We start from the raw sequence: 25,216 nt of genomic DNA on the forward strand, positions 1-25,216 counted from the left end.
GACAAACTAAATAAATAAAAGAAAAAGAAAAATTGATCGATGGATGCAGCTCACAGTAGGATCTGATGACATGAGCAGCAGTTCATGAAAGCCTGTGTTTAGCCTAGTTACGTTTGGGTGAGAGGAGACAGCGGCTGCTGTGTCAGAGGATGAGAGTAGTGGATTGATCCACTATTGCAACAGATCGGCGTACTGAATGCCTCTTTCATTTCGGCGGAGGGTGGGGTGGTTCCGCCTGGGAGGTCGCAAATAGAACTGAATAAGGAAATACAAATACAAACAAGGAAGGAGTGAATCTGAGCGTGGCATCGCCGCCAGTTTCCACGCCCACGAGCACAACAAAGAATGACATCAAATCGGACAGATTGAAGGATCCGCCTCCTTGCTTAGACCCAATGCTTGGGCACAATCAATGAGTTTGCTGTACCATCCAAAGTCTCTTTTGCTCCGGAACGGACGTGGCTAAACACACACACACACACACACAAACTACGTCCATCTCTAGCCCCAGCCAGAAGACGGTCCGGCGAGGAAGCAAGAAAAAAGGCGTGTGGCTTGGTCGCCCCAATCCTCGGATTGACCCTCCGGCTGATCGGAGCTTCATAGCGGACGCGTGAGTCAAGGTCTGGGCTCGGCGCCCGTAGGGTGGCAGGTCGTTTCAACGCCCGGCTCGGAGACGGCCAGGCGGGGCAAAAACAACGCGCTCTTAAATTCCTACGCCGGCAGAGATGGCATTATTGTGGCCTGGCCGGTGGGCTGACTGATTCACCCTCTTTGGTACCGGGGAGGGAAGGCGCTCCTACTTCCCCCCCCCCCAAAAAAAAAGGCTGCTGGGTTGCGCGTGTTCTCTGCTCCAGACGCAGTGATGGTGAGGTGCTGCCTTGGGGAGGGGAGGGGAGCATTCAGGCAGGGAAAGGTGACACGTGAAAAAGGAGCATCTTCCGTGTCTTTCTGACACCCCGGCTTCTCCGGTGGTTTCCTGCTGCTGGCTCGCCTAAATCCACGCGAAAAGGCCCGGCAGGATTGCTCAAAGATGCTTTAGGAGGCCTTGTGGCCCTTCAGACGCTGAGCTTTCCCCCTGCTGCTTATTTGTCTCCTGCGGTGGAGCACCATTACTGGGTGGGCCTTTTTTTGCTTGCACCTAGCCACAACGCAGATCTCTGCCAGCTTTGGCCCAAGCAAGGGGAGGGGAATGGCTTGGCAGTCCTTTCCTCTGGTGTCAAAATGTTGTGGCCCCACCTAAGATTGTAGTCTTAGTTGGAGGTGGGGGTGTAGAAAGTCAGCACCCACCCACCCTCCTAGAGAATGAAATATTTGGGGGGGGGGGGTATTAAAAAGGCAGGATTGAATATTTCCCCTAAAAGACAAATAAAAAACAAAAAAGCACCAGTCTCCCTGCCCCCAAGCAGAAACTGAGGAGTTTTTAGAAATGCAGATTTGGTAATCCATTCAGAAAGACTGGGTAGACAGAAACTTCAGGTAAGTGATTAGGTTGACAAGATTAGCAAACAAACACCTAGGGCAGCAGTCACCAACTGGTGGTCTGTGGACCACTGGTGGTCCGCGAGAACATTTTGATGGCCCGCAGAAAAATCATTTGCATTTTTTATATTGCACTAAATGCTATTTATCTTTTTTTTTAAAAAAAAATCATATTAGTGGTCCGTGGGATTTAGTGGTCCCTGAGGTCTGAAAAGTTGGTGACCCCCTGACCCAGGGTATGGATTTCCCCTTTTGCCTATAGAGCCAGCCAGGACCCCATAGGAATCTGACAACAGCCAACAGAATATTAAAGGACATGTTCTTGCACAGGAACAGGAATCTCAAATACAAAGCCTAAAGAAGGTATAAAAACCCACCCACTCTCCCGCTGTGTGTGTGTCAATTCTGTTCACCAATAAACAGAATCTTTTTTTTCCAATCAGCTTCCATTTTATTCCCGGCTTGGAACAGGAACTGGATTTTTCTTCCAAGAGGGGGTTACTGAACATGTAGTTTGTCCACACGCGGTTTTTAGAAATAGACCTATGGAAATTTGTGGTTGTTGTGCACTAGCTAGAGACCGAGCTAGAAATAGAGAGACTATTCAGATCTTCATTCTCAAGCAAGAAGCTAAGTGGGTGGCCTTCAGCTAGTAACTGTCCACTGGCCTTTCTTTCTTTACATGGTTACCAGGAGCAATGGCAACCTTGGGCTGCTTAAAGAGAAAAGGACGGGGTAGATAACTATAAATATCAAAAATTAGGACACAGAGTTAAGCCACAATACCACCCTTCCCAAATTTGGGGGCACGGAGACATGTTGGGCTTCAAGGCCTATAATCTCTAGCCAGCATGGCCTAAAGGAGTCGGCGATAGAGCTATCTTGAGTACACTAGCAGCTACAAAAGTCTGTGCAATCTGAAGTGAACCATCTAGGGTACAATAGCCAGGGAAAGCAGTTTGGTAGGACATTTCTTTCTCTCGTCCTTCCTTTCTTTTCATTTGAGATTTAGATTTTTGAAATCCATCAATCGAGTCAGGTAGAAAAGCCATGAGTTTTGAATTAAGGAATTTTGAACCCAAAAGTTAGTTCTGAGTAGCAGAAAAAAAAATTGAATTCTCAGCAAAAATCAGTTTGCAGCTATTCTAATCTTTCTTCATTTCAGCTGTATGTTGTAAGATGAAAACAGGAGAATATAACTGCAGTTATTAAACAGAGCTTCGAAAATCTTACTAGCTGAGGGCAAATCATCCAGAGATTAACAATAGATTTTTTCTGTCCCCCTCTTTGTAATAGGTAGATTCTTTTTGCTATTATATATTTACAAACCTAGAAAACAGTAACCAAAAAGTAAATTACTCAGTAAATCCTACTTCCTTCCGCATCAAGCTGGGAAGCTGAGCTCTTCAATATGAATCCATTATTGTTCCTTTATTTTCATTTGGAACTTTTTTCCTAAAACTATTTTGTATTTTTTTCTTATTTTGCATTCAATTAATAAAGACAAAATCAATAATAAATGTACGGCTTCATCTATCCCCAACAACAAACCAAATTATCCACATTTCACTTTCAAATAAGACTTTTCTGTTTGATTAATAAAAACTTAATAATAAACACACCCTGATGGTGATGGTGATGAGATTTATGTTCTTGGAAGCAGTACAAAATTGATCTATCAGTACCTTTTTTTCCAGGATGCTTGTCCAGTTTCCCAATATATCCTGGTAATTTTCGATCCAAGGTCTAATCAGGTTTGACCCTGCTCAGGTTTTAGAGGTCAGAGGAAAAGATCAACCAGAAAGGACTGTATGCTGTCACCTGTTAGATCTCTTCTTTCTAGTTAAAATATTTTTGTTTGTTTGTAAAATTTATTGGCCACCCATCTTATCTCAGGTAACTCTGGGTAGCTTAACAGTCATCATCTGTTCTTTTATTAATTTTAAAATAGTGACAAGAAACACCAGATAGTTCACATCAGGGGTAGGTTGCTGCTGGCGTTATTGCCAATTCGCTGTGCACACACTTTGTGCAGTTGCCTATGAATTGTTCTGCGCATGCACATGACATTAAAAAAGGACTAAAAAACATGCCGGCAATGGCATGGGCAACCGGGGAACTAGTTCGGGGGCGTGGCCAGCCTGCCGTCCCTACCGGTTCAGCGACCCAGTCACAATTTCCATTACCGGTTCACCTGAACTGGTGTGAACTGGTAGCAACCCATCTCTGATTTGCAAGCAATTTCCTGTTGTAATCCCAGCATTGCAGCATACACACTCTTGGAATCATTGCCCTCCCCCCTTCCCCCTCCATAGTGTTCCTCAGCTAATGTAGGGTTTCATCTGTGAACATTTTTTGTGCATTTTCCCACCTAAACTTTTACCCTTTCTCTTTTCTCCGTCTAGAGCATGACAGCTCTTCTGAGGAGCCTGCTGGCAGCCTCAGAGAAAGCTGCCTGCATTGCCCAGCTATGTCGCCAAGAGGAGGCCCTCTTCAGCCTGCTCATCGAGGAGAAGAGAGGCGCAGACAAGAATAAAAAGTTCTTGCAGGACTTTAAGACATTGGCAGACGTGCTAATCCAAGAAGTCATCAAACATGACGTGGGAAAAGAGGTAGCTGCCTGGAGAAGAGTTCTCTGTGTAGGGAGAGACATAGTAAGGTGAAGATTGGGCCGTATCCTAGAGGATTTAAGCTCTTTTCCTCTCCAGTGTCATTCAAAGTGGCTTTTCTACTTATTCTAAACTCTTAGATTCTAAAGTGTTATATTCTAAAGACAAATAGCAATAGAAAGGAATAGCTAAACCTACTGCATTTGCAAAAGATAGGAACTGAGAATGGACCTGGATCTATCACCCGTTTGAATAATATAATTCAGTTGTTTACGGTTCAGTGCAATAGCTGTTCTCATGTATCCCAAACGCTTCACACATCACTTCTCACTCCTCAAATAGCCATGTAAAGTTGGCCTGCATTATTATTCTTACAGCAGGGTGGAGGCAGTAAAGGCTTAGAGATGCTGATTTGCTTAGGAGAATTATTAAATTCGTGGTTGAGCTAAAACCACGCTATAGCCAAGATTATTATTCTTCAGTCCTTGCTCACTTTGAAGTGAGGTGCCAGGAGTAGGACTCCAAACTGCCTGGGACTGATGTGACATGCAGCTGTCTCCTCCTCATCCAGAGGATCAACCTGAAAGGGGACATGGTAGAATCGTTGAACCCAGAAATAGCCATAACTTGTGTCAGGCTTGTCAGCTTGGTTAAAGTGTACTTTCCTCTTCCTCCCTTCAGTTCCACTTTTCTTTCCTTAACCTTTCTCACTGTTGTTCACAGTTTCCAGAACTACAAGATCACATTTGTGGAGAGGAGTCCAACAAATTTGAAAATGGTCTTGGTGAGTAATCAGCACAGGGAGGAGGAAATAACAGCTTATTCTGTAAAATAAACTTTCCCCACCTGGACTCCTTCCAAAATTGCCCCATTACCTCTATTGAGACCTAAATAGGGCCAGATTGCCCTTCTGACATGCTCTTTTTGATACATCAAGTCATTCTCCCACTTCCAGCTCCATTTTCTTCAGAGAACTATTTCCATCACCTGTCCTAGGCTTACTCTGATGGCCTCTTGCAAGCTTTGTCCCTGCAAAGATGTTTGCTCTTTATAAGAATTCCAGAACATTGCAGACAGACTTGGGGTAAATATTTTAGGAGTCTTTCCATTTCAGGAAGAGCACTGACTAGATTTATTGGAGTTTCATATGAAAGAGGATCGTGCCCTAAAATGCTAGCTGTCATATTAAATATAAAATCAAATGCCTGGTGCTAGGATTTTTTTCCCTTTCTAATTCATGGTAGTTTCCTTAATTTCCTTTCTAAGACAGTCATGTTAAGGACCTTCACATGAATTAAACTGCTACAACATCCATTATTCACTCACAGAGAATATAATTTCTGTATTGGGTGGAGCAATTGTTGGTGATAAGGTAATATTTTTAGAGTGTGCCAAGCTGCAGATTTTGCCTTAGAAGGGCAAAAAATCCTGCAGATTTTAACTTTGCTCTGCAGTAGAGGAAATGATCAATAGATTAGTCTTTTTTTGTACTACCAAGTACTCCTGCGCCTCCCTTCTTTTAAGGGTTTGTCAGAAGAGCAGGAATTCTGCATGCTGTTACATCTGATTATCCCATTTCCCTTTATTTTTTTAAGTCCCATCTCAAAAAAAGATAAATATTATTGATGTAAACCACCCTGGGCATCGGTGCGAAGAATCAGGACCACACGTTAAATTCTAGTTAAGCTTATTAACTGAGCTGTTAAGCTCATGCCTATACACAAGAATCTAGTCAACTAACTATCAGCACTAATTTGGTGCTAGATAAGAATTTAAGAGGGGTTGAACTTAGACTGCTTGGGGAAACCAAACAAACCCAGGTTGATTCCTCTCAACTCCACCCCTAGGCTCTGACTGTCCTTCTCCTACATTGGGCTGTATTGCTGTTTAACTCATTTGTCAATTGAAATTGACTAGCTAAAAGCATATCTCCTACATCTCACCGCTATCTTTATCTTTCTCACAGCGTGGGCTGTAGTAGCACAGACTATGGTGGAAAAGGACGAGCCATATCTCAAGGAAACTTCTCCATCACTATGGAGAGAGAGCCTCTGATAAGCTTCTAATGAAACTTAAGAGTTCCTCTCAGACCTGGTCTAAGAAATGTGATATTAAAATATTTCTGATTGCTTGACTAATACATAAGACTCTGAGAAACAAATGTGAAAGATTCCCCCCCTTGAACAGTCTCTGAACTTTATTTGCCTTTGCAGGCGAGATTGTAGTGGTGCAAGTTTGCCCTACCCAACAGGAAACTGCTGCCCTGCTGCAGAAAGTCCTGGATCGGAAACAGACAGCAGCTGAATTGTTGGCAGCTGCTGTTCATCAGGAAGTCGTGCTTTCAGACCCAGGACTGGACAATGTGGATGTGACCATCTCCACAGAGAGCTTGGCTGTATGGATTGACCCCATAGGTAAATAGAATGGTAGATGAAGGTTGGGCATTGGAAGCCATTTTCATACAGTCTTTCTCTAGTGCTGAGTTTTGTCTACAGGTGGTCCTCTACTTACAACCACAATTGAGCCCAACATTTCTGTTGCTAAGCGAAACAATTGTTAAGTTTAATTTTACCTTTCTTCCTATAATTGTTGACTGAATCACTGCAATTGTTAACTTAGTAACACAGCTTCACTATTAAGTGAATCTGGTTTCCCCATTAACTTTGCTGGTCAGAAGGTTGCAAAAGGTGACCAAATGACCCCGGGACACTGCAACCATCATAAATGTGAGTCAATTGCCAAGCATCCGAATTTTGATTACTTGACCATGGGGATGCTGCAACAGTCATAAGTGTGAAAAACAGTCATAAGCAGAAGTGGGCTGCTACCAGTTCGCACTGGTTCTCCCAAACTGGATGTTAATTGTCTGAGCAGTTCAGAGAACCGGTTGTTGGAAGAAATCCTTTCTCACTTTACAGGGCAATCCTGCAAGGGAGGCAGGAAGGAAACATTCTGGTATGCCCATAATCCTAGCCCAATACTTATCTTAATTGTCCTGCTGCTTTAAGTGTTTTCAGAAACTTCCTATGGGTTGAGCTTGTTACATTGTAAGCCTTATGGCCAGACTTTCTATCTGTAGACTGAGCTTCTCCAGAGTCTGTCCGTCCCCTCCAAGTTTTTTGTGGTACTTTTTTTCAGTGGTGGGATCCTCCCGGTATAACAACAGAGCAAATTGTGCGGTGATCGCGCAATTTGCAAGGCATAAATGACATTGAATTGGCCACGCCCACCAAGCCACGCCCACCAAGCCAGTCATTAAGGTAGAGGACCGGCTGTTAAAAAATTTGCAGCCCACCACCGGTCATAAGTCACATTTTTCAGTGCCATTATAAATTTATTTATTTATTTATTTATTAATCTAATTTATATGCCGCACCCTCTCCACCAAGGGACTCGGGGCGGCATACAATTTATTACACAACAAATAAATAACAAGGAGGAGATTAAAAAGCAATGTACAACACAAATAAATAAATAATCAATTAATTAAAAGCAGCAAAATGCAATTAAAAACAATTAAAATACCCAGTCAAACTTAATTTAAAATTTTATCCAGGGGGATTAGAAGAAAGCTATAATTCAGGCCAGGCCGGCTAGTTGGAACAGGTGGGTCTTGAGTTTCGTGCGGAAGGAGCGGAGATCGGTTGCTGTCCTAACGTCGGGGGGGAGGTCATTCCAGAGGGCTGGGCCCATCACAGAGAAGGCCCTGCCCCTCGGTGCCGCCCTCTGGCATTGCTTGGTGGACGGCACCCAGAGAAGTCCCTCCCTGTGAGAGCGAATTGGTCGCAGGGATGTATGGGGCAGGATACGATCCCGCAAGTAGCTAGGTCCTATGCCATGGAGCGCTTTAAAGATAGTGATCAACACCTTGAAACGCACCCGAAAGACTACAGGGAGCCAGTGCAGCTCGTGCAGGAGAGGTGTCACATGGGACTACCTCGTACTCCCCATCACTGCCAGCGCGGCCGCGTTCTGGACCAACTGCAGTAAATGAACTGTTGTAAGTTGAGGACTACCTATATGTGGCATAGACTGGATTATATAAAAAAGAATTGAGCACTATCACATCCAGTCTTGTTCCTTACCAATAGCGATATTCTCCTGTCTTTCCAGAAGTCTTTTCCTAGCCTGTATCCGGTATACATTGATATCAAGAACTGAATTGATGCTATTTTTAAAGTTTGTTCTAGCGGAGAGCACTCTGACATCTATTGTTCCAATGCTGAGTCTTGCTGAAAGAATGAAGGAATTCTCCCTTTCTTACTTCCCCCTTTTCAGATTCCACTAATCAGTACATCCGTGGGTGTAGCAGTGTGATGCCTGTGAATGGCATCTACCCATCTGGACTTCACTCAGCTCTTGTGCTGATAGGAGCATACGACCGTCATTCGGGTGAGCCCGTCCTTGGCATCATCAATGAGCCTTTCTTCCAGGAGGAACTGACAGCACACAGGTAACAATAGCACTGTGGGACAATCTTGCCTACATGTACCAGGTTGGCTCTCCCACCAATTATGAAGGACTTAGCCCTGGATTTTTCCCTTTCCTTTTAAGGTTCATGATTGGAGATGAATGATGAAGCAGGCTGAAGAGGTCCTAGGGCATGGATTGGCAACTATGGGCCCTTTACGAACTGTGGACTTCAACACCCAGAATTCCTGAGGTAGCGCAGGAATTCTGGGAATTGAAATCCATAGTTCATAAAGAGCTATAGTTGTCCACCTCTGGCCTAAGGAATGGCTTTGAAGGATAGAGGAAGAATCTGCTACCAAGGCAATGATCAGACAAGTGTAGCTTGAGCCCATTTTGAGAAACTAAATTGAGAAAATGCTTCAGACATATCCCTCCTTAGTTTATACCAGGGGTCGGCAAACTTAAACACTCAAAGAGCCACAAAGATTCTAACCGGAAGCCCCCCGTTCAATTCTGGAGCCAAACAGAAGTCCGGTTTCCCCACCATAGTTTCTCCTCCTAGCACTGCGTCCTTTTTCCTCTACCTGTCCTAACTGAAGCCCTATCAATTGTGGAGCTAACCTGAAAATCCGCCCAGCGCCATAGAGTGCTCCCTGCTTCCCCTACCCCCCTAACTGGAAGCTCCTCTCAAAATTGTGGTGCCAACTGGCGACAGGGAGCCACAGCAGAGTGATGAAAGAGCCACATGCGGCTACAGAGCCGCGGTTCGCTGACCCCTGGTTTATACAAAGATAAAAAGCAGAAGCGGGGGAGCACATTCAGACTTGGAAAACTTTCTTGCTATAGCTGTGACAATGAGAGTAGTCCTATGTGACATTGGTTTCTTAGTCTGATAATGTCAGCATTCCAAATACCATGCATGAATAAATCAAAGTCCAAGGCAGAATCATCCTTAAAGTTCCAATTTAATAATACAGGTATGTTGGCACATCTGTGGAATTCCAACTCTGATTTGCTTCCTGGAATTCCACCCAGTTGAAAGTTCATGATCTTATGCCCACACCCATAAATCCATCACATGGTCCAATCTTCTTCTTCCACTCTGGCATCTCCACCCCTCTGCTTCCGGTCAGGTGTCGAGGTGCGGAGACAAAAGATGAACTTGGGCTTCTAGAAAGAATGACAACAACACATTCCACAAATCTACTCCTTTCTACTCCCCACTCCCAGCTACTATACTAATGAAACAGCATAGGAAAATAATAAGAAAGTGTGACAGGCCAAAGATTCTTAAAGGAACCTCTGCAGGCCTAACAGATATACCTTATATGGCTGACACAGGCTTGGTACAAAGTTACATGGCTGTTCTGGAGCTGTTTCTTTTCACTCGTACTGCCCTCAAATTGCCTGCTGACCTAGCTAGCACATGTCTACCAAGGGAGGCCCTCCAGTCACAGACTTTAGAGGGGCAATGGGAAAATAACCGCAAGCTCCATTGCTATAAGATGGACATCCAGAGAACGAACCCCTGTTTGAAACGATCAGATGGATCAATATTTTTCATTCAAGGATTGGGCTAGAAATACAGGCATACCAGAATGTTTCCTTCCTGCCTCCCTTGCAGGATTAGCCCTGTAAAGTGGGAAAATATTTTTTCCAACAACCGGCTCTCCGAACTGCTCAGAAAATTACCGTATTTTTCGGCGTATAAGACGCACAAAGAATTTGAAGAGGTGATTTTTTTTTAAAAGTGTTTGCCCTCCCTGGCCCCTAGGAGCACTCTGCAGGCCTCCCAAACCCTCTGAAAACTAGGGCATGCAGAGAGTTTGGGAGGCCTGCAAAGTGCTTCTGGGGGCCGGAGAGGGCAAAAACACGATGTGTGGGGGCTCGATCATCCTAAATAGTAAGGCTTTTATCGATCTCAAATCCGCTTTTCTCTACCCCTCCCCACGGAAGGGCAGAAATAAACATATCTCTCCGCGCTTTATTTTTTTACCCTTCACACACACACACACACACACACACACACACACACACAACTTAAGGTGACAAACATACCTAATACTCCTGTCTCCTACTTTCCCCACAGCAGCAATCCTGTGAGGTAGGTTGGGCTGAGAAAGAGTGACTGCTATTTCACCTCTGTCTTCTCCCTGTTGTGTAATGGTGGGCACTTTTCCTAGCAAAGCTACCCTGACTCTTTCTCTTTGGCAGGTGGCAGAGCAAATACCATTGGGGCATTTCCTATGGAAGCACCAAGCTAAGCTCGCTGAGCCAACCCCAGCAGCGGTCTTCCCCCTGCGTGGTGCTGAGTAGCAATGAGACCGCCATGTTGCAGAAAGCGCTGGCCCCTCTTTACGGTGAGAGGTTCTGCTTTGCTTCAGGCGCTGGCTACAAGATGCTCTGTGTCGCTCTCGGCCTTGCCGATGCTTATGTGCTTTCGGAAGGCAGCACCTTCAAGTGGGACTCGTGTGGCCCCCATGCCATTCTGAGAGCCCTCGGGGGAGGCATCGTCGATCTTTCAGCAGCCCTGCAGCTTTGGCATGCTGGGCAACGCAAGAATTTGCCCGAACTGACCTATAACAAGCCTATAGAGGGCGCTGTGGGTGCTGACCGCTGGGCAAATCAAGGAGGGCTTATAGCCTACGCCTGCCACAAGCATCTCGAGGCTGTGATGGACACATTAGCTTCCTAAAACATAGCCCTGTCAATGCTGTGGGAGTGCAAATTGCCTGTGTATGAGGGGAAGAAGGCAGTCTCTAAGTGAGGAAGAATAAGATTCTTTTTTTTTTTAATGGACCAATCAAATGTTTATGGTGGCAGTATGCCCGCCTAGGATAAGGATGGTACAAATGTCACGTTTTTGACCTCCTGCTTTTCCGTGCCAGCTGCATCTATAAAATTTCCACTTCTCATGAGGGGCGTGCAGTAGGTGAAGTATTTCTTAAATTGTTCCCCTTCCGTTCTTCTTGGTGTATCATTTTTCTTGTGTGAGTAATGTGTATCATAAATATGTAGCAAACATGCATTGGGACCATTGAATAATCTCTGTTTAGGTACCCTTTGTGTTTAGCATGGGGTACAACTCAAGATTTCTTGCTGCTGCTTTCTGGACAGGCACCATTTTTGCAAGGCTTTTGATGCACAGACCAGGAGCCTTTATGGCGCAGTGGTTAAAAGTGCAGTATTGCAAGCAAACTCTGCCAATAGCTTGGAGATCAATCCTGACAGGGCTCAAGGTTGACTCAGCCTTCCATCCTTCCAAGGTTGCTAGAATGAGGATCTAGATTGTTGGGGTCGATATACAAATAATCCTTCTGCATTGAAAACCACCCAGGGAGTATTGTAAAGCACTAAGAGGCAGTATGTAAGCCTAAATACTATTGTTATTAAACAGCAGAAAAGCAGAGGTGGGTTGCTACCGGTTTGCACCAGTTCGGGCAAACTGGTAGCGGAATGTTGGCCTGGGTCGCAGAACCAGCAGCGACCCAGGCTGGCCACGCCTCCGAACCAGTTCCCCGTTTGCCGCAGCATTTTGGGGGGGGGCATTTTTGAATGTTCTGCACATGCACAGACCTATTTACAGGCAACTGTGCACGCGGAGTGCAAAGCGTGCGCACACCGAACCGGCAGTAACACCTGCAGCAACCCACCCCTGAAGCAAAGCTTATTCTGACAATGTCCCCAATGTCCCCAGTCTTGACCTTTGGGCCTGAAAAGGCCCGTTTTGTTTACCCATTGCCATGTATTTAGAGAGCCAGGAGTTCTACAAAGATGTCTGGCTGCCAACTGTCATTAACTGCCAATTCTTCAATGTAGTCTGGTTGCCCCTTGTTGCTAGTCCAGGGTGCACCACAAGGAGGCGAAGTAGCATCACACACACATCAAGCGCTCACATCGGCCCAATGTCGGGTTTTTTTCAACATAGACCACCCTGTCCTTGAATGGACATTAACATTTGAACTATTATAGGTCCATGTATTTGCCACATGCTAAATAAAGCAGCAAAGCAAACATAGCTTGAGCTGTAAGTACTCTGGGATTTATGATCCGGCTTCGTGTTAAGAAGCAGGGTTAATTAGCCTTTTGGATTGCTTTTAACACTGTGAGGAGTTGCTACAGTTAACTTTATTTAACCTAAATACATTTTCCCTTAGAGGAAACTGGAGAATTTTAGTTCTCTGGAAGGGGACCTGGGATGGGATCTCTTAATAGGGAAGCTCTGGGGGAAAAGTCATGGCAAATGAATATAAACAAAATTTCTATATATGTGTACATATACTGCAATTTGGGAAATTTTCTCCCAGGCCACTATACTATGAATTTATAATCTATCTTTTGCAATCAGGTGTGATGAAAATTCTTTCAAATTAATCCAAGCAATTACCTGAGGGTCTTGTACTACACATATATGTTAAATATATTTTTAGACAAACACTCTTTAGAAACAAAATATATTCTGCAAATGACAAAAGAAACATTAAGTCTTCGATCAGAGAGGAAGGGAAGGCGGCAGGACAGTGTTCATTTCTTTATTGCCATCCATACTTCCTTGGCATCTAACTAACCTTTATAAACCAAAAACAAACACTGTTAAATTCAGATATTGGGATTATATTCATGAAATGAAAATTAAATTATAGATTTAATGTAGATAATTATTTAAAGTTAGAAATGGACTATCAATCATCATTGCAATGTACTGATGTCGTAAAGTATATTTTCACTTTTTATATAAATTTGTAGTGATTTTTTTAAAATAGTAGAATATATCTAAGATTGAAATTGTACAGACCATTCTCAGAACTTTTTTCCAAATTTTTATCTGGTATATTTTTTCCAGACACTTTCTCTGGTATATTAGGTAGCATAATATTATAATAAACATTTTTTTTGAAAATATCAAGTATTAGCTTAGTTTCTATTATTCTATTATGGTAATTAATTTAAAATTGGTTATTTTAGGATAGCCATTATAAAGGCATTGGCAAAATACTCTATTAGCTGAGCTGCTTTTTTAATCATAATAATAAATAAACAGTATATAACCACAGGAAAAGAGTCTAGTTGTCCTCCACAGCTACACCTGCTATCATCAGTGCACCTTTATGACTTGACTTAAGAATGACATCAGTTTCACTGGCCATGATTTAACCATAGTTTATCCAAGAAATTGAAATAATGCAAAAAATGTTTGTGTCCCAGAAAGAATTGGTTTAGAAAAGGCTGGTGAAGCTGCAGGTATAAGAAGCAGTTCTCACAGAATGAAAGAGACATCTCACATCCCAACTCTATATTATTTAAACAAGAGACAGATAGAAACTGGGCCTCCTGCCAAAAAGGAGGCCTAGTACATCAGTTACTTGAAGGTAGCTGAGGACAATCAGCGAGATAAATCAGTGGATACCTAAATATTGGGGCTGGTTTGGGGGGGAAAACAGCAATTGCCAAAATTCTTTTGTAATGACATTACTGTTTCTTATACAATAAATTAATTTAACTGCAGTTCGTGAGTCCTGGTATCCTTATATATTTGATTCCTGAGTGCCTGTCAGGTGAAGCCTGACAGAAGAGCAAAAACCATATAACAAGAAATGTTAAAGTTTGTTAACATTCACGTAATACTTCCACAAAACGTACTTGTGGAAAGACTGTATGATCGGGTGTAAAGCTTGCATCCTTGCCTCAGGACTGGAAAAGAATATAGTTACTGTTTTCCACCAAAAAGGACAAGATAAAATGAGTGAATGGTACAGATGGGTTAGTTTCTCTAATGTCCTAGGAAGGCATTTGGCAGAATTCTAATGGAGTGAGTAGCAAAGGCTACAAGAAGCAAAATTTACAAAGTGCAATGGGGCTTTTATGCTACCTAAGTTTTGCTTTTTAACAGGCTATTGAGAAATAAGTGAAGAATAGCATTTTGCCTAAATATGGGCAAATACAAAGAGGACAAATGACAGAATGTGCACAAGCATGTCATTACTCAAATACCAAGACTTAACTTCTTGGTATCATATAACGGGATTGTTAAGTATTTAATGATATTTACATGTCAGCATCACCAACATGTCATTTTTGGGTATCATAATTATTTCCTGCAGATGAAACTGAGTTGTTTGCTAAATAGAAAATAAAGCAGACATAAGGATAAGGGATGTATGATGTCCTCTCTGGGTTTTAACTTATTTATGTGTAAATGTACAGTGTTGAGCTCCAGAGTGGTCGAGGGTCAAACATGGCTGAATGGCTGACGACGTACAGCAGGGCTGTCAAACTCACGGCCCGTCAGCCAGATGCCATCATGTGCTGGCCACACCCACACCCAGTTTAGCAAATGGGGAAAAAAATCCCGATGTGTCACATGATGCTGCCATGACGACATGAGTTTGACACCCCTGACGTACAATATAAGGGATGCTTGTGGTTATATTAAAGGTATATTAGTTGTGAATGGGAAGGTAAGTGTACTTTTGTGTGTGGAGAACCGAAATGGTTTGCAGCAAATGTTAGGTAGATTATATGGTGCAACAAGGGATAGAGAACTGAAAGTTATTGCATCAAACTCCAAAGCAGTTATGTTTGAGGGGGGGAAATGGAGAGAATGATTCCAAGTCATAAATAAATGGCAGAGCCTCTCCCTTTTCCTGAGAATGTGTTTATGTTTTAATAAACATAAGAAAATGGATACAAATGCTGGTAGAAAAGTAGCAGGTAATATGGCCTCTTTGAGGAATATTTGTTGAAATAAATAGATGTTTATAAAAGCATGTTTCTGCCCAGTTCGTTATATGCAATGAGTGTTGAGTATGTCAATATTGATTTCTTGATTGGTCCAAGGTCACCCAACTGGCTTTCATGGCTACAGCGGGACTAGAACTCACAGACTCCCGTTTTTTTCAGCACGGTACCATAAGGCTTAGACCAAACTGGTTTCCATGGGGTGGATAAAATTACAGGATTTAACTATTTCTGTTGTTATTATTTTTGTTTCATGATGTTCATTTCTTTTGCTGACTCTTTCTAGCTCCTTTTCTGTTGCTTATCTTGCAAAGCAACACTATACATACTGTTAAGGGTAGGCATGTAGTTATTTAGACACAGTACAGCATCCTTTCCTTTTAGAAGTAGCTTGCACGCGTTGCCTTTAGATGGCACCAAATTCTTTCAGGTTGGGTGGTAACTGAGCAGCAGCTGAATGAAAGGCTTCTCGGGATTTCGACCATCGTTTCATATCTTGTACTGTAGAGCTGGCTTGATTCCAATTTTATCTACTGCATGAAAAAGGAAGCTGTAAACAGGGAAGTGGATGCAGTCCGCTCTGTTGTATAAAATTATAGAGAGCTATTTGTTTATAAAAATACACTTAATGGGCAGTGTAAAGTGAGGCAACTTTTCTTTTATACTAAAGGGATGCCAGATGGGAGTGGATATGTATTTTTAGCATTTAGTACATTAAAAGTCTCAAGCTTTTTTAAAAAATACATCTTAAATAGCAAATTCAATAGCTAAATAAGATTAGGGACTTCAGAACGACGAGCAGAGTTAGGTTTGTCTAGTACTTAGTTGAGAGGTCACCACCAAGCTCATAGGTCAATTGGGAAGTTAAACAATGGCAAACCATTTCTGGATTTTAGCCAAACATACATTATGAGCATGAAACTACTAAGATGTTAAGGCAACTTGACTACCTTACTATATACCAATTTGGTATTCAGCAGGTTCTGAGCAGTTCTCGAGAACTGGTAGCGGAAACGTTGAGTAGTTCGGAGAACCAGTAAATACTACCTCTGATTGGCCCCATCCCCATCTCTTCTCTGTCTCCCGAGTCCCAGCTGATTTGGGAGGAAATGGGGATTTTGCAGTAACCTTCCCCTGTCACGCTCACCAAGCTACACCACACCCACAAAATCAGTAGTAAAAAAGTTTGAATCCCACCACTGGTCTAGGGCTTAAGACACTTAGACATGAAAGTCAGCTGCTGACTTTCCTCCTCTCTCGACCTAACTCACCTCACAGGGTTGCTGTTGTGAGGAAAATAGGAGGAGGAAGGAGTATCAGGTATGTTCGGCACCTTGAATTACTTATCATTAATTATATAATATATGAAAATAAATAAATAAATAAGTGTCAGTCAGCTGTCTTGGAAGAAATTATACAAAATTGCTTCACTGGCACAGTCTGTTGCTTTAAAATACAGACCATAAACAATGTGCCTGTAGTTTCAAGTGATAGCTATTCAATATCCTGGCAGACAAACTGCTTTGTGCTCTTTTTAAGAGCAATTCTGGCAGCCCCAGATGAGAACATTTGAAGCGAGGTTTGTTGGCAAAGCGTGTCAGCAAAAGCTCAGCTAATGCAGATTAATTGTCTTACGATAGGCTGTGTACAAAGGTAGGCAACATGTAACTGGTAAATACATTATCGGTACGGCATCTGGATTGACTCTGAGTTAAGAGATGAGGGAAAGAGTGAGATTATGAACATCTAGGCAGTGACCAGGAGAAAGAGGCAAATTTAAGTAATAATACAAAGGCCAATGCTATAGAGAACATATTTTCAGAAATATTTCAAATCTCATTTCAGAAAACAAATATATTTCATACGAATTAGCAGGAATTGGAAGTACGGTTCATATTAAGCTTGCACTGGGTATTCAATGGACCATATGAATTAGTTTCCTATCTGTGAGTTTAATTTTGAAAATTATTTAAGAAATCAGTATAAAACTACAGGATTGTCCACTGCTCTTGGCCAGCTAAAAAAGCGCCGGAGTTCACAGTGAGAAAAGGCTAATATGTTTCACTGATTCTGTCTATGCAGTCATTGGGTAAGGAAGCAGGAAATAGGTATTAACTGTTGGGTTTTAGTTATTTATTTTTATTTATTTATTACATTTACGTGTCAGTCTCAGAGCAACCCTCAAGGCAGAAAACATTTAAAGAAGGAGAAAGCCAGTGGGTTGCTTAGCAGAATTCCTTATATATGGCTCTCATTCTCAGTGACAGTGTGTTTGAGGGCAATATGGCACCCATAAAACACCAGTGTCTTCGGTCCAAAGATTAACTTCCATAAAAATGGGGAACTGTGAAGTTTCATAGCTTTAGTTGTTTATTAAATTAACTATTTTCAAATAGGGAAAAAATATTTCCTCCTTCATTATTTTATTTATACAGTAGCTGTCTTTAAGAAGCACAATTTTGCTGTCAGAAGTTGTGATTGTTTCATCACTGGAGGTTTTTAAGAAGAGACTGGAGAGTCACTTGTCTGTAATGCTATAGGGCCATGATGGCAAACCTATGGCATGAATGCCCCAGCTCAGTGGCGGGTTTCAAAAAATTTTAGAATCTCTTCTGTAGGTGTGGCCTGCTTTGTGGGAGTGGCTTGCTGGCCATGTGACCGGGTGGGAGTGGCTTGCCAGCCATGTGACCGGGTGGGAGTGGCTTGCCAACCATGTGACCGGGTGGGAGTGGCTTGGCACTTAGCAACCAAAATGTTGGCTCAGAAACTCTGGCATTGAAGTGTGCAAGTCTTAAAGCTGTCAGTTTACAAGACCTTTGCATCCCTAACCCTTTGGGGAAAAAACCCCCAGTGGTGTTCAAACTTGACAGCTTTAAGACTTGTGGACTTCAACTCCCAGAATTCCTCCTCTCGCTCTTCATCTTGATGATGTGCGGGCGAGTGGGGGGAGGGAGCTGGAATCGGTTCTAAACAGCACTGTAGATTTGTGGAACCTCTTCTATAGAAGAGGTTAGAACTGGCAGGAACCCACCCCTGCCCCAGCTCCACCACGCATGAGTGCGCACCTCCTGCCAGCCAGCTAGTCTTCAGATCTCTGCCACGTATGCGTGGGGGATGGGCCACATGCAGGGGATGCACATGCACGGGGGTGGGGCGAATACACAGGAGGGGCCACTCGCATTGCATTTTGGGGCCTCAAGTGGCACCCCTGCGCCCTATTTTGGCTTCCAGGTTGGTGAGGAGGCTTTCCAAGCCCAAAACGGAGCACGGGAGGGGGGGGCACACGATGACAAAAAATTTAGCCATCACTGCTATAGGGTTGAGCAGGAGCTTGAAGGCCCCTTCCAGCTCTATTCTGAATGATTGAAAGCAGAACAGGAGAATAAGGTGCCAGTAGTTCTTGCTGATAATTGGGGAACTGTGCCATATATAAAGCACTCTTTTGAGGTTCGTTGAGAATTTAGTAAAGAAAGTTGGTGTGTGTGTGCTTCAGTAACTAGGAGACAAGTAAAATGATACAGTAATTAAACATGAGTTAGTGGGAAAGATGGGAAAACTGTAGCCAGAGTTGCAAATAAATTAAAGCTAGCTCTGTTTGCTTCATTTCAGCTAAATTGTTACAATATTTTGGTAGTTTCATATCCATTCAGTCCTTGAGCCTATAGCAAGCCTATTAGAGTTGGGATGCTAAACACGCAAACAATAACATGCAATCAGACAAATGGATATTACTTTATCTTCGTAAGCTTTCTTTTGGTGAGACAGTGTTGTGAATCCAGAGATGATGCCAGAGATGCCAGAGTGAATTAACTCAAAAAATAGCATAATGGATTGAATATAGTTGGATAATGTTCAACATTTTAAAAAGAGATACTCTAAAGTTTTAAAATTGAGCAACATTTTAATCTAACTATTAGTCTCAAAATTGAACCAAAAAAGTTGGTCTCATTAAGCATTCCCAGCAATCTTCATAATACCCTCTATAGAAAATGAAGTTTTGTAATTAAAGATATGATAGGGAGTATTTTAAAGTCATAAGCTCAGTTTCTGTACAAAAGTGAATGAGAATACTGCAGGATCCAAACTGCGTCCGTCACCAGAACCAGAGGTTTTGTCTTCCGAGCTTTTGGACCCATGCTGGGAACTTCTAACAGAGTGTCCACTCTTCTGTGTGTGGTATTTATAGTGTCTGTTTTAAGTGGCTTTTTAAGTGTTGATTGGGATGTGTTGATAGCTGGCTTTTAAGTCATTAGCTGCCCGTCACCTACTAAATACTTTATAGGCTGGTAGTAAATCAGCAGTCCTATTGACTGATGAGGGGCCTGTTTCTCAAGGTGTCCATCTCTTCCCTGGCTGTTTTTGTGCCTGCTCGTCCAACAATGTTGGTTAGCTGCAAAATTGAATGTGTTTCCTCGTTCATTACAGTGTGAGGCTATCAATGAGTTCGGGTCTTCTCATTTGGCCACTTGCTTGTGTTCTTGCAATCAGGTGGTTTTCTTACAGAATACTGTAAGAATTATGCAACTGAAGTATGTGAGTAATGTTTACTGGAACTAAATTTCTAAAAAAATGTATTAGGAATCAAACATAGAAAAGCATATACGTAGACCAGGTAGTACCTGTAGGGTGCTTGAGAATAAGTGTCTGTCAGAAGACTGAAGCTCAGGTGCAAATGGAGCTCAATACACAACAAATCACCAAGCAATGATGGAAACACACACAAATACAGGAACAGAGTTCTAGAATGGCCAAGTCAAAGCCCGGTTCTAAATTTCATGAAGATATTGTGGGGTGATTTGATGCAGGCACCGCATCCAACAAACCCCTCGAGCATTGCCCAGTTGAAAAAATACTGTGTGGAAAAATGGAGAGAGAGAATCCTCTTAGTAGATGTCAGAAAATAGGAGTCGCACCTGCTTGAAATTATTTCTGCCAAAGGGAGCAATACCTGGTACTAGAGCCAAATATCTATTGTTTTCATAGAAAGAAATGGCATATCTGTTCTTTAAATAAACGATTGCAAGACATTTTTTTCAAAGTTGTTTAAATTGCACCTTTATATATTGTTTGAATGAAGATAAAATATTAGTATGTCTACATAGGTTAAAAGAAAAAACTTTAAATGGGGCGTACTTTTTTTCACATGACTGTATAAAGATAAAGGTAAAGGTTCCCCTTGCACATATGTGCTAGTTGTTCCTGACTCTAGAGGGTAGTGCTCATCTTCGTTTCAAAGCCGAAGAGCCAGCACTGTCCGAAGACGTCTCCGTGGTCATATGGCCAGAATGACTAAACGCCGAAGGTGCTGGGAATGCTGTTACCTTCCCACCAAAGATGGTTCCTATTTTTTACTTGCATTTTTATGTGCTTTCAAACTTTTAGGTTGGCAGAAGCTGGGACAAGTAACGGGAGCTCATTCCATTACACAGCACTAGGGATTCAAACCGCCAAACTGCTGACTTTTCTGATCAACAAGTGCAGCATCTTAGACACTGAGCCACCATGTCCCTTTATGACTCTATATACCGCCCTTTGATAAAATGATCTACATTAATACAGATGTTAGGGGTTTTTTTTTCAAATAATATGGAGTTTATGAAACCTTAGCACCAGTGTTTTATTTAACAGATTAGATTGAGATGTTAGTCATTTTTTCCCTTTCTTAGTTGTCAATTTTTAAAAATAAGACATGCCAAATATTAGTCTTGTCTAAAGCTTGTTTGAATAAACAGTTAATGAAATCAATTCTACCGTTGCAGATGCTAAGATATATTTCAAGAACGACCTGGTCAAATTCTGACAAAGCTAAAAAAATTTTTGCATAATCTGCTCTTGGGGGGATGGATTCAAGAAATGCAAACATGCTGAGCCAAAAAACACTGACAGCATTGCCGTTAGTGTTCTTATACAATTCGGTGAATAAATGACCGGCTGTCACAAAATCCTGTCCACTCTTCTGACCAATTTTTAAGAATGTTCAGTATTTTGATAGTTGCTATTCTTTCAGTTTTATCTCCTATAATTAGCGATCGTTGCTGTTGTTCTTCTTTATAAAGAATTGCTGAGCCCCCAAATTACCTGTTTACTAGCTTTCTGTACTGCTGGTTTAACGAACATGGATTTGTTCGCAATTTGGGAGGATTCTTGGAAATGCACGAATAACAAGAAAAGAGAAAGATTAGTCCACTAAGAAAATTAAAGGGGGGAAATGGGATTTTTTAAAAATAATACGTAAGAATAATAAAGCAATGCGTCTCTCCTGGACTTCCTGCCCCAAAGCTATGAATTCGGAGTGATGCACAGCTTGCCACGCCTCTCGTCCCGCCCGCCCAACAAGCCGTCAACCAGTCAACAGTTAATCGTCTGAGGAACTCCGCCCATCGAGTGCGCAGCCGAGTCAGAACTACTGTAAAGAAAGCCGTTGCTTAGTTCCATTATCTTTGGAACGCTCTCCGCCCAATCAGGGCAAGGAGGGGCGGGGCTTTCTGGTTTTGCCGTCTCTTCCTCCGGGAATCTGCTCTAATCGAAGAACGCGGCTTATTGCCGTTTTAGCTCCGCCTTCAGGGGGGTCTCATCCTCCAATCCGCGGCGCGGAGGGGCGTTGTTTCGACCACGCCCCGCCTCCTCGATCCATGACTGCAACAGCCGCGGGACCTCAGGATCGGTCGACTTAGCCGCATTGCCAGCCTGGTGCTTTCTAAGTCGGTCCTGGAAGCACCATGGAGCGGGGCACGGAGCAAGAAGCTGGGCCGTCAGATCCCATCCCGCCCAGCTCGGGATCGCGGTTGCCGGGAGGCTTCAGCTCTGCAGAAGCCTTAACGGCGCTAGGCGCGATCGGACGGCAGTTGCTGTGGCTGCTGCCCGTGTATCTGGCCGGCCGGGCGGGGCTCAGCATGGGCTTCGTGGTGGCTGGCGTGGCTCTTTACATGGGCTGGCGGAGCCGGCGGCTGGGCAAGGAGCGGTCGTTGCAGACGGCTGGACAGATCCTGGGCGATGAAGAGGTGACGGTGAGGAGCGCCGTGGATCTGGGCCGAAGCCTGGGTCGGACCGAGCTGCCTGCCTGGGTAAGAGTGCCGCGCCCCTGCCCGAAATGTGTTAGCTGTGGAGGAATCTCCGTCTAGTAAAAATCCTCCTTTTCCCGGATGATCTTGCTTCTCGCATGGGACCCGCATCAAAGCGCTTACTGGGTGGGTACGAGCTGCAGTTGAATTCTGAGCAAAAAAGATGAGATTTCCTCATATGCGGCAGCCTCTTAAATTAGGAAGCGCTCCTTTGGCATCCATCTATATATGTACTTATGCATGATTTCAGTTATCTCTTCCCCTTGAAAGCAGAGTTCGACCTTTTTTTTCTTTTTTTAGCCCAGCTAGGCTGATGTTCCAGTGCAGCTGAGGAAAGGAAAGGAATCTACAAAAAAGTTGTACTTGCCCTCAGGCTTAGTGCTTGTTCTAAAAGAGTGGCTGCGGGGGGGGGGGGGGAGAGAAAACCCTACTGGCATCTGAAAGATAAACAATGATATTATGGGAATCTATTTTAATGTTTAAGAGGGAAGGGAGAAAAGAAATCTGATTTTGTAAAATAATTTTGTGGCTTGGAGGCTCTGTAGGTCAATCCATCTTACTTTTATTATAAATAAGGGAGCACACATAGGATACTTCGAGGTGTCTTATTTAGGGTGAACCTAAATGGTTTCATCCTTTATCAAGCCTTACATCTTCCTCAGTGAACTGATTTTTATCATATACCATGTATGTGTCCCAATAACATTTGGGGCTATCCTGTTTCCCCGAAAATAAGACCTCCCCAGATAATAAGTCTAATCAGGTTTTTGAGCACATGTGCTTTAAAATAAGCCCTCCCCCCCAAAATAAGCCCTCCCCGAAAATATTGCAATGCAGCAGCAGCCATGAGGTGACTACGCTTGCCTCTTCCTGCACATCAAAAATAATAAGACCTCCCCGAAAATAAGGCCAAGCGCTTATTTGGGGGGGTCAAAAGAAAATAAGACTCTGATTTATTTTCAGGGAAACAAGGTAGTATGTGTACTGAAAAAATGTGGGTGCACTGAGAACATGGAAGATGTGGGGGGGGGTGGTGCCCATTCGTAAAAAAAAACAAAAAACACCCTGACATAATCAGTTGCAAATAATTAGTTGGCCAAAATGTGACTTGCCAAGCTCCTTCCTCCAGAACTCTCCCTATGACTTTTGTCCTTTACTTGTATAACTGAGCACATTCCCAAAAAGAACACTGGGCTACTGCTATCAACCACCTTTATCTTCTAGGAAAAACATTTGGGGCCCCAAGATGTTCTTGGTAATAAATACGATGCTGGGAGATGATTCCACTTTTTAAATTGAAGGTAAAAAAAGTCAGGAAGCTTGGTGGACACTAAGGGAGAGGGTTTATGGTACATTGTAGTCTCCGGGCAAACAGATTCATGGGGTCCTGGGTTTGATTCTTGGGTTTCTGGCTCCTTTCATACTTGATTGGCAAAACAGTAACGCCTCTTGCTGCATGGATCTGTTCACTTTAGTCAATGTGTAAATCTAATCAATACAAATGTGGGTATAAAATGTCTTCTCCAAGCTGTTTCTGCCTTCCCTTTTGCCTTATCACTCTCCAGTATGCACTGCTGATGCAAATAGCCTTGGGCTAGTTCATATGCTACATGAAGATTCTGCTCAACTCTCTTTAACAGATTTATTGTAGGGCTTGGAAGAGAATAACATTAGTAAAAGGCTCTGGCGTATATGCATGCTTTTGTTGTTATTTTCAGTAATAGGAATCCCCGTCTGGGTAGCAATTATTCTGGTAGCAACTCTGATTTCTTTTTCTGATTCTCCTTTCAGCAAGCCTCTTTAGGCCAGCCTTCTCCAAGTTCCATATATTTTGGCCTTCAATTCCCAGAATTCTCAGGAATAATAAACCAGGAATTTTGGGAATTGGAGTCATCAGTCTGGTATTTTCCTTGTTTGTTGCTCTCTGTGATGGAAAAATTAGACGTTCTGTGTGAGTGGAAAGGAGAAGTAAACGTCATCCTATGAATTCTTTGGGAGATGCATGCAAGCTCCTTTGCAGAGCAGTTGCTGCATTTCCCTTGGATTCATATCCTTTAATGCCATTTGTTCTAACTTTCTGTCTCCCAAACTCTTTTTTATTTTACTTCCCAAACTCTTTAATCTTTGGGAGGCCCTTGAAGGCATTTGGAATTTGGGGGGCATGTTGCTGTAGGCACTCCCAGGAAAAGCCACCTTGCTGCAAAACAGCTGCCATGGTGTGTGCATAGTCGGTCTCTACAGTGCCATTTAGCAGAGGGTCAACTGGCAAGTTCATTCATCCTCAAGCAGCCCCCATTCCCGCCGTCTAACCCTGCTTACCTCTGTCTGTTGATGGGTGGAAGCGGCAGACTCAGTTCCAAACAGTGCGCTAGGTTGCAGCAACCCACAGTTTGTATTTCTATATGTTACCGATGAAGTGGTAGAAATAAGGATGAGGTTATATGCTGATGCTTTATTTTGCAGCACAGCGGCTTCCTATTTAACATTCTATATTCCCAAAAAGGTAGAGTGCAGGAGAGATAAATTGATGTCTATGAGTATAATGTTGCCTCTATCCTGTTCTAATTCTAACCATCGTGTTAGGTAGTTTCCGTATTTGCTATCTCTACAGTTTCCTGTTGGCATCCTGTTTTTCTTGAGAAAAGCCCATCTGATTTTTCTGTTTTGTTTTTAGTGCTTTCCTAAGATGTATCAGCATCTTGAAGTTGCCTTCTGGGTTTCTGACCATTAACTTTTCTTAGCTCTTCCTCCGTACATATGCTACGGAGGATTTGAGCAAGTATAAGCAACTAGGCCTGGCAAGAGTATTCTGAATAGGATAAAACACTATACATGTAGTTTTTTCAACAAAGCTTTCTTCGATTTGGTGATATCCTATAATTAAACAAGATTTTTTTCTTGTGGATCCAAAAT

At 42.8% G+C, this 25,216-nt stretch overlaps 2 protein-coding genes across 3 annotated transcripts in view; both read left to right on the forward strand.

Annotated features, from left to right (window-relative positions):
- Positions 1 to 356: 356 nt before the first annotated feature.
- On the forward strand, positions 357 to 14,259 carry INPP1 (inositol polyphosphate-1-phosphatase). 2 transcript variants are annotated; one of them, XM_081936433.1, is made up of 6 exons: positions 357 to 623; positions 3,888 to 4,094; positions 4,815 to 4,875; positions 6,305 to 6,505; positions 8,370 to 8,544; positions 10,719 to 14,259. In XM_081936433.1, exons 2-6 carry the CDS (start codon positions 3,891 to 3,893, stop codon positions 11,197 to 11,199), a joined length of 1,122 nt encoding a protein of 373 aa, XP_081792559.1. In that variant the 5' UTR covers positions 357 to 623; positions 3,888 to 3,890; the 3' UTR covers positions 11,200 to 14,259. The 2 variants fall into 2 exon arrangements, with proteins under 2 accessions (XP_081792559.1, XP_081792558.1); XM_081936432.1 differs by having other exon boundaries at positions 357 to 613.
- Positions 14,260 to 21,865: 7,606 nt separating this feature from the next.
- Positions 21,866 to 25,216, forward strand: part of ESYT1 (extended synaptotagmin 1) — an 83,077-nt gene continuing 79,726 nt past the window's right edge. The window contains exon 1 of the mRNA XM_081934850.1: positions 21,866 to 22,306. Coding sequence (XP_081790976.1) covers positions 21,962 to 22,306 — 345 coding nt within the window. The 5' untranslated portion in view covers positions 21,866 to 21,961. The remainder of the gene's footprint in view (positions 22,307 to 25,216) is intronic.

The sequence above is a fragment of the Natrix helvetica genome (assembly GCF_964273705.1).
Source record: "Natrix helvetica genome assembly, chromosome: 1".
In the NCBI taxonomy this organism is placed as follows: Eukaryota; Metazoa; Chordata; class Lepidosauria; order Squamata; family Natricidae; genus Natrix; species Natrix helvetica.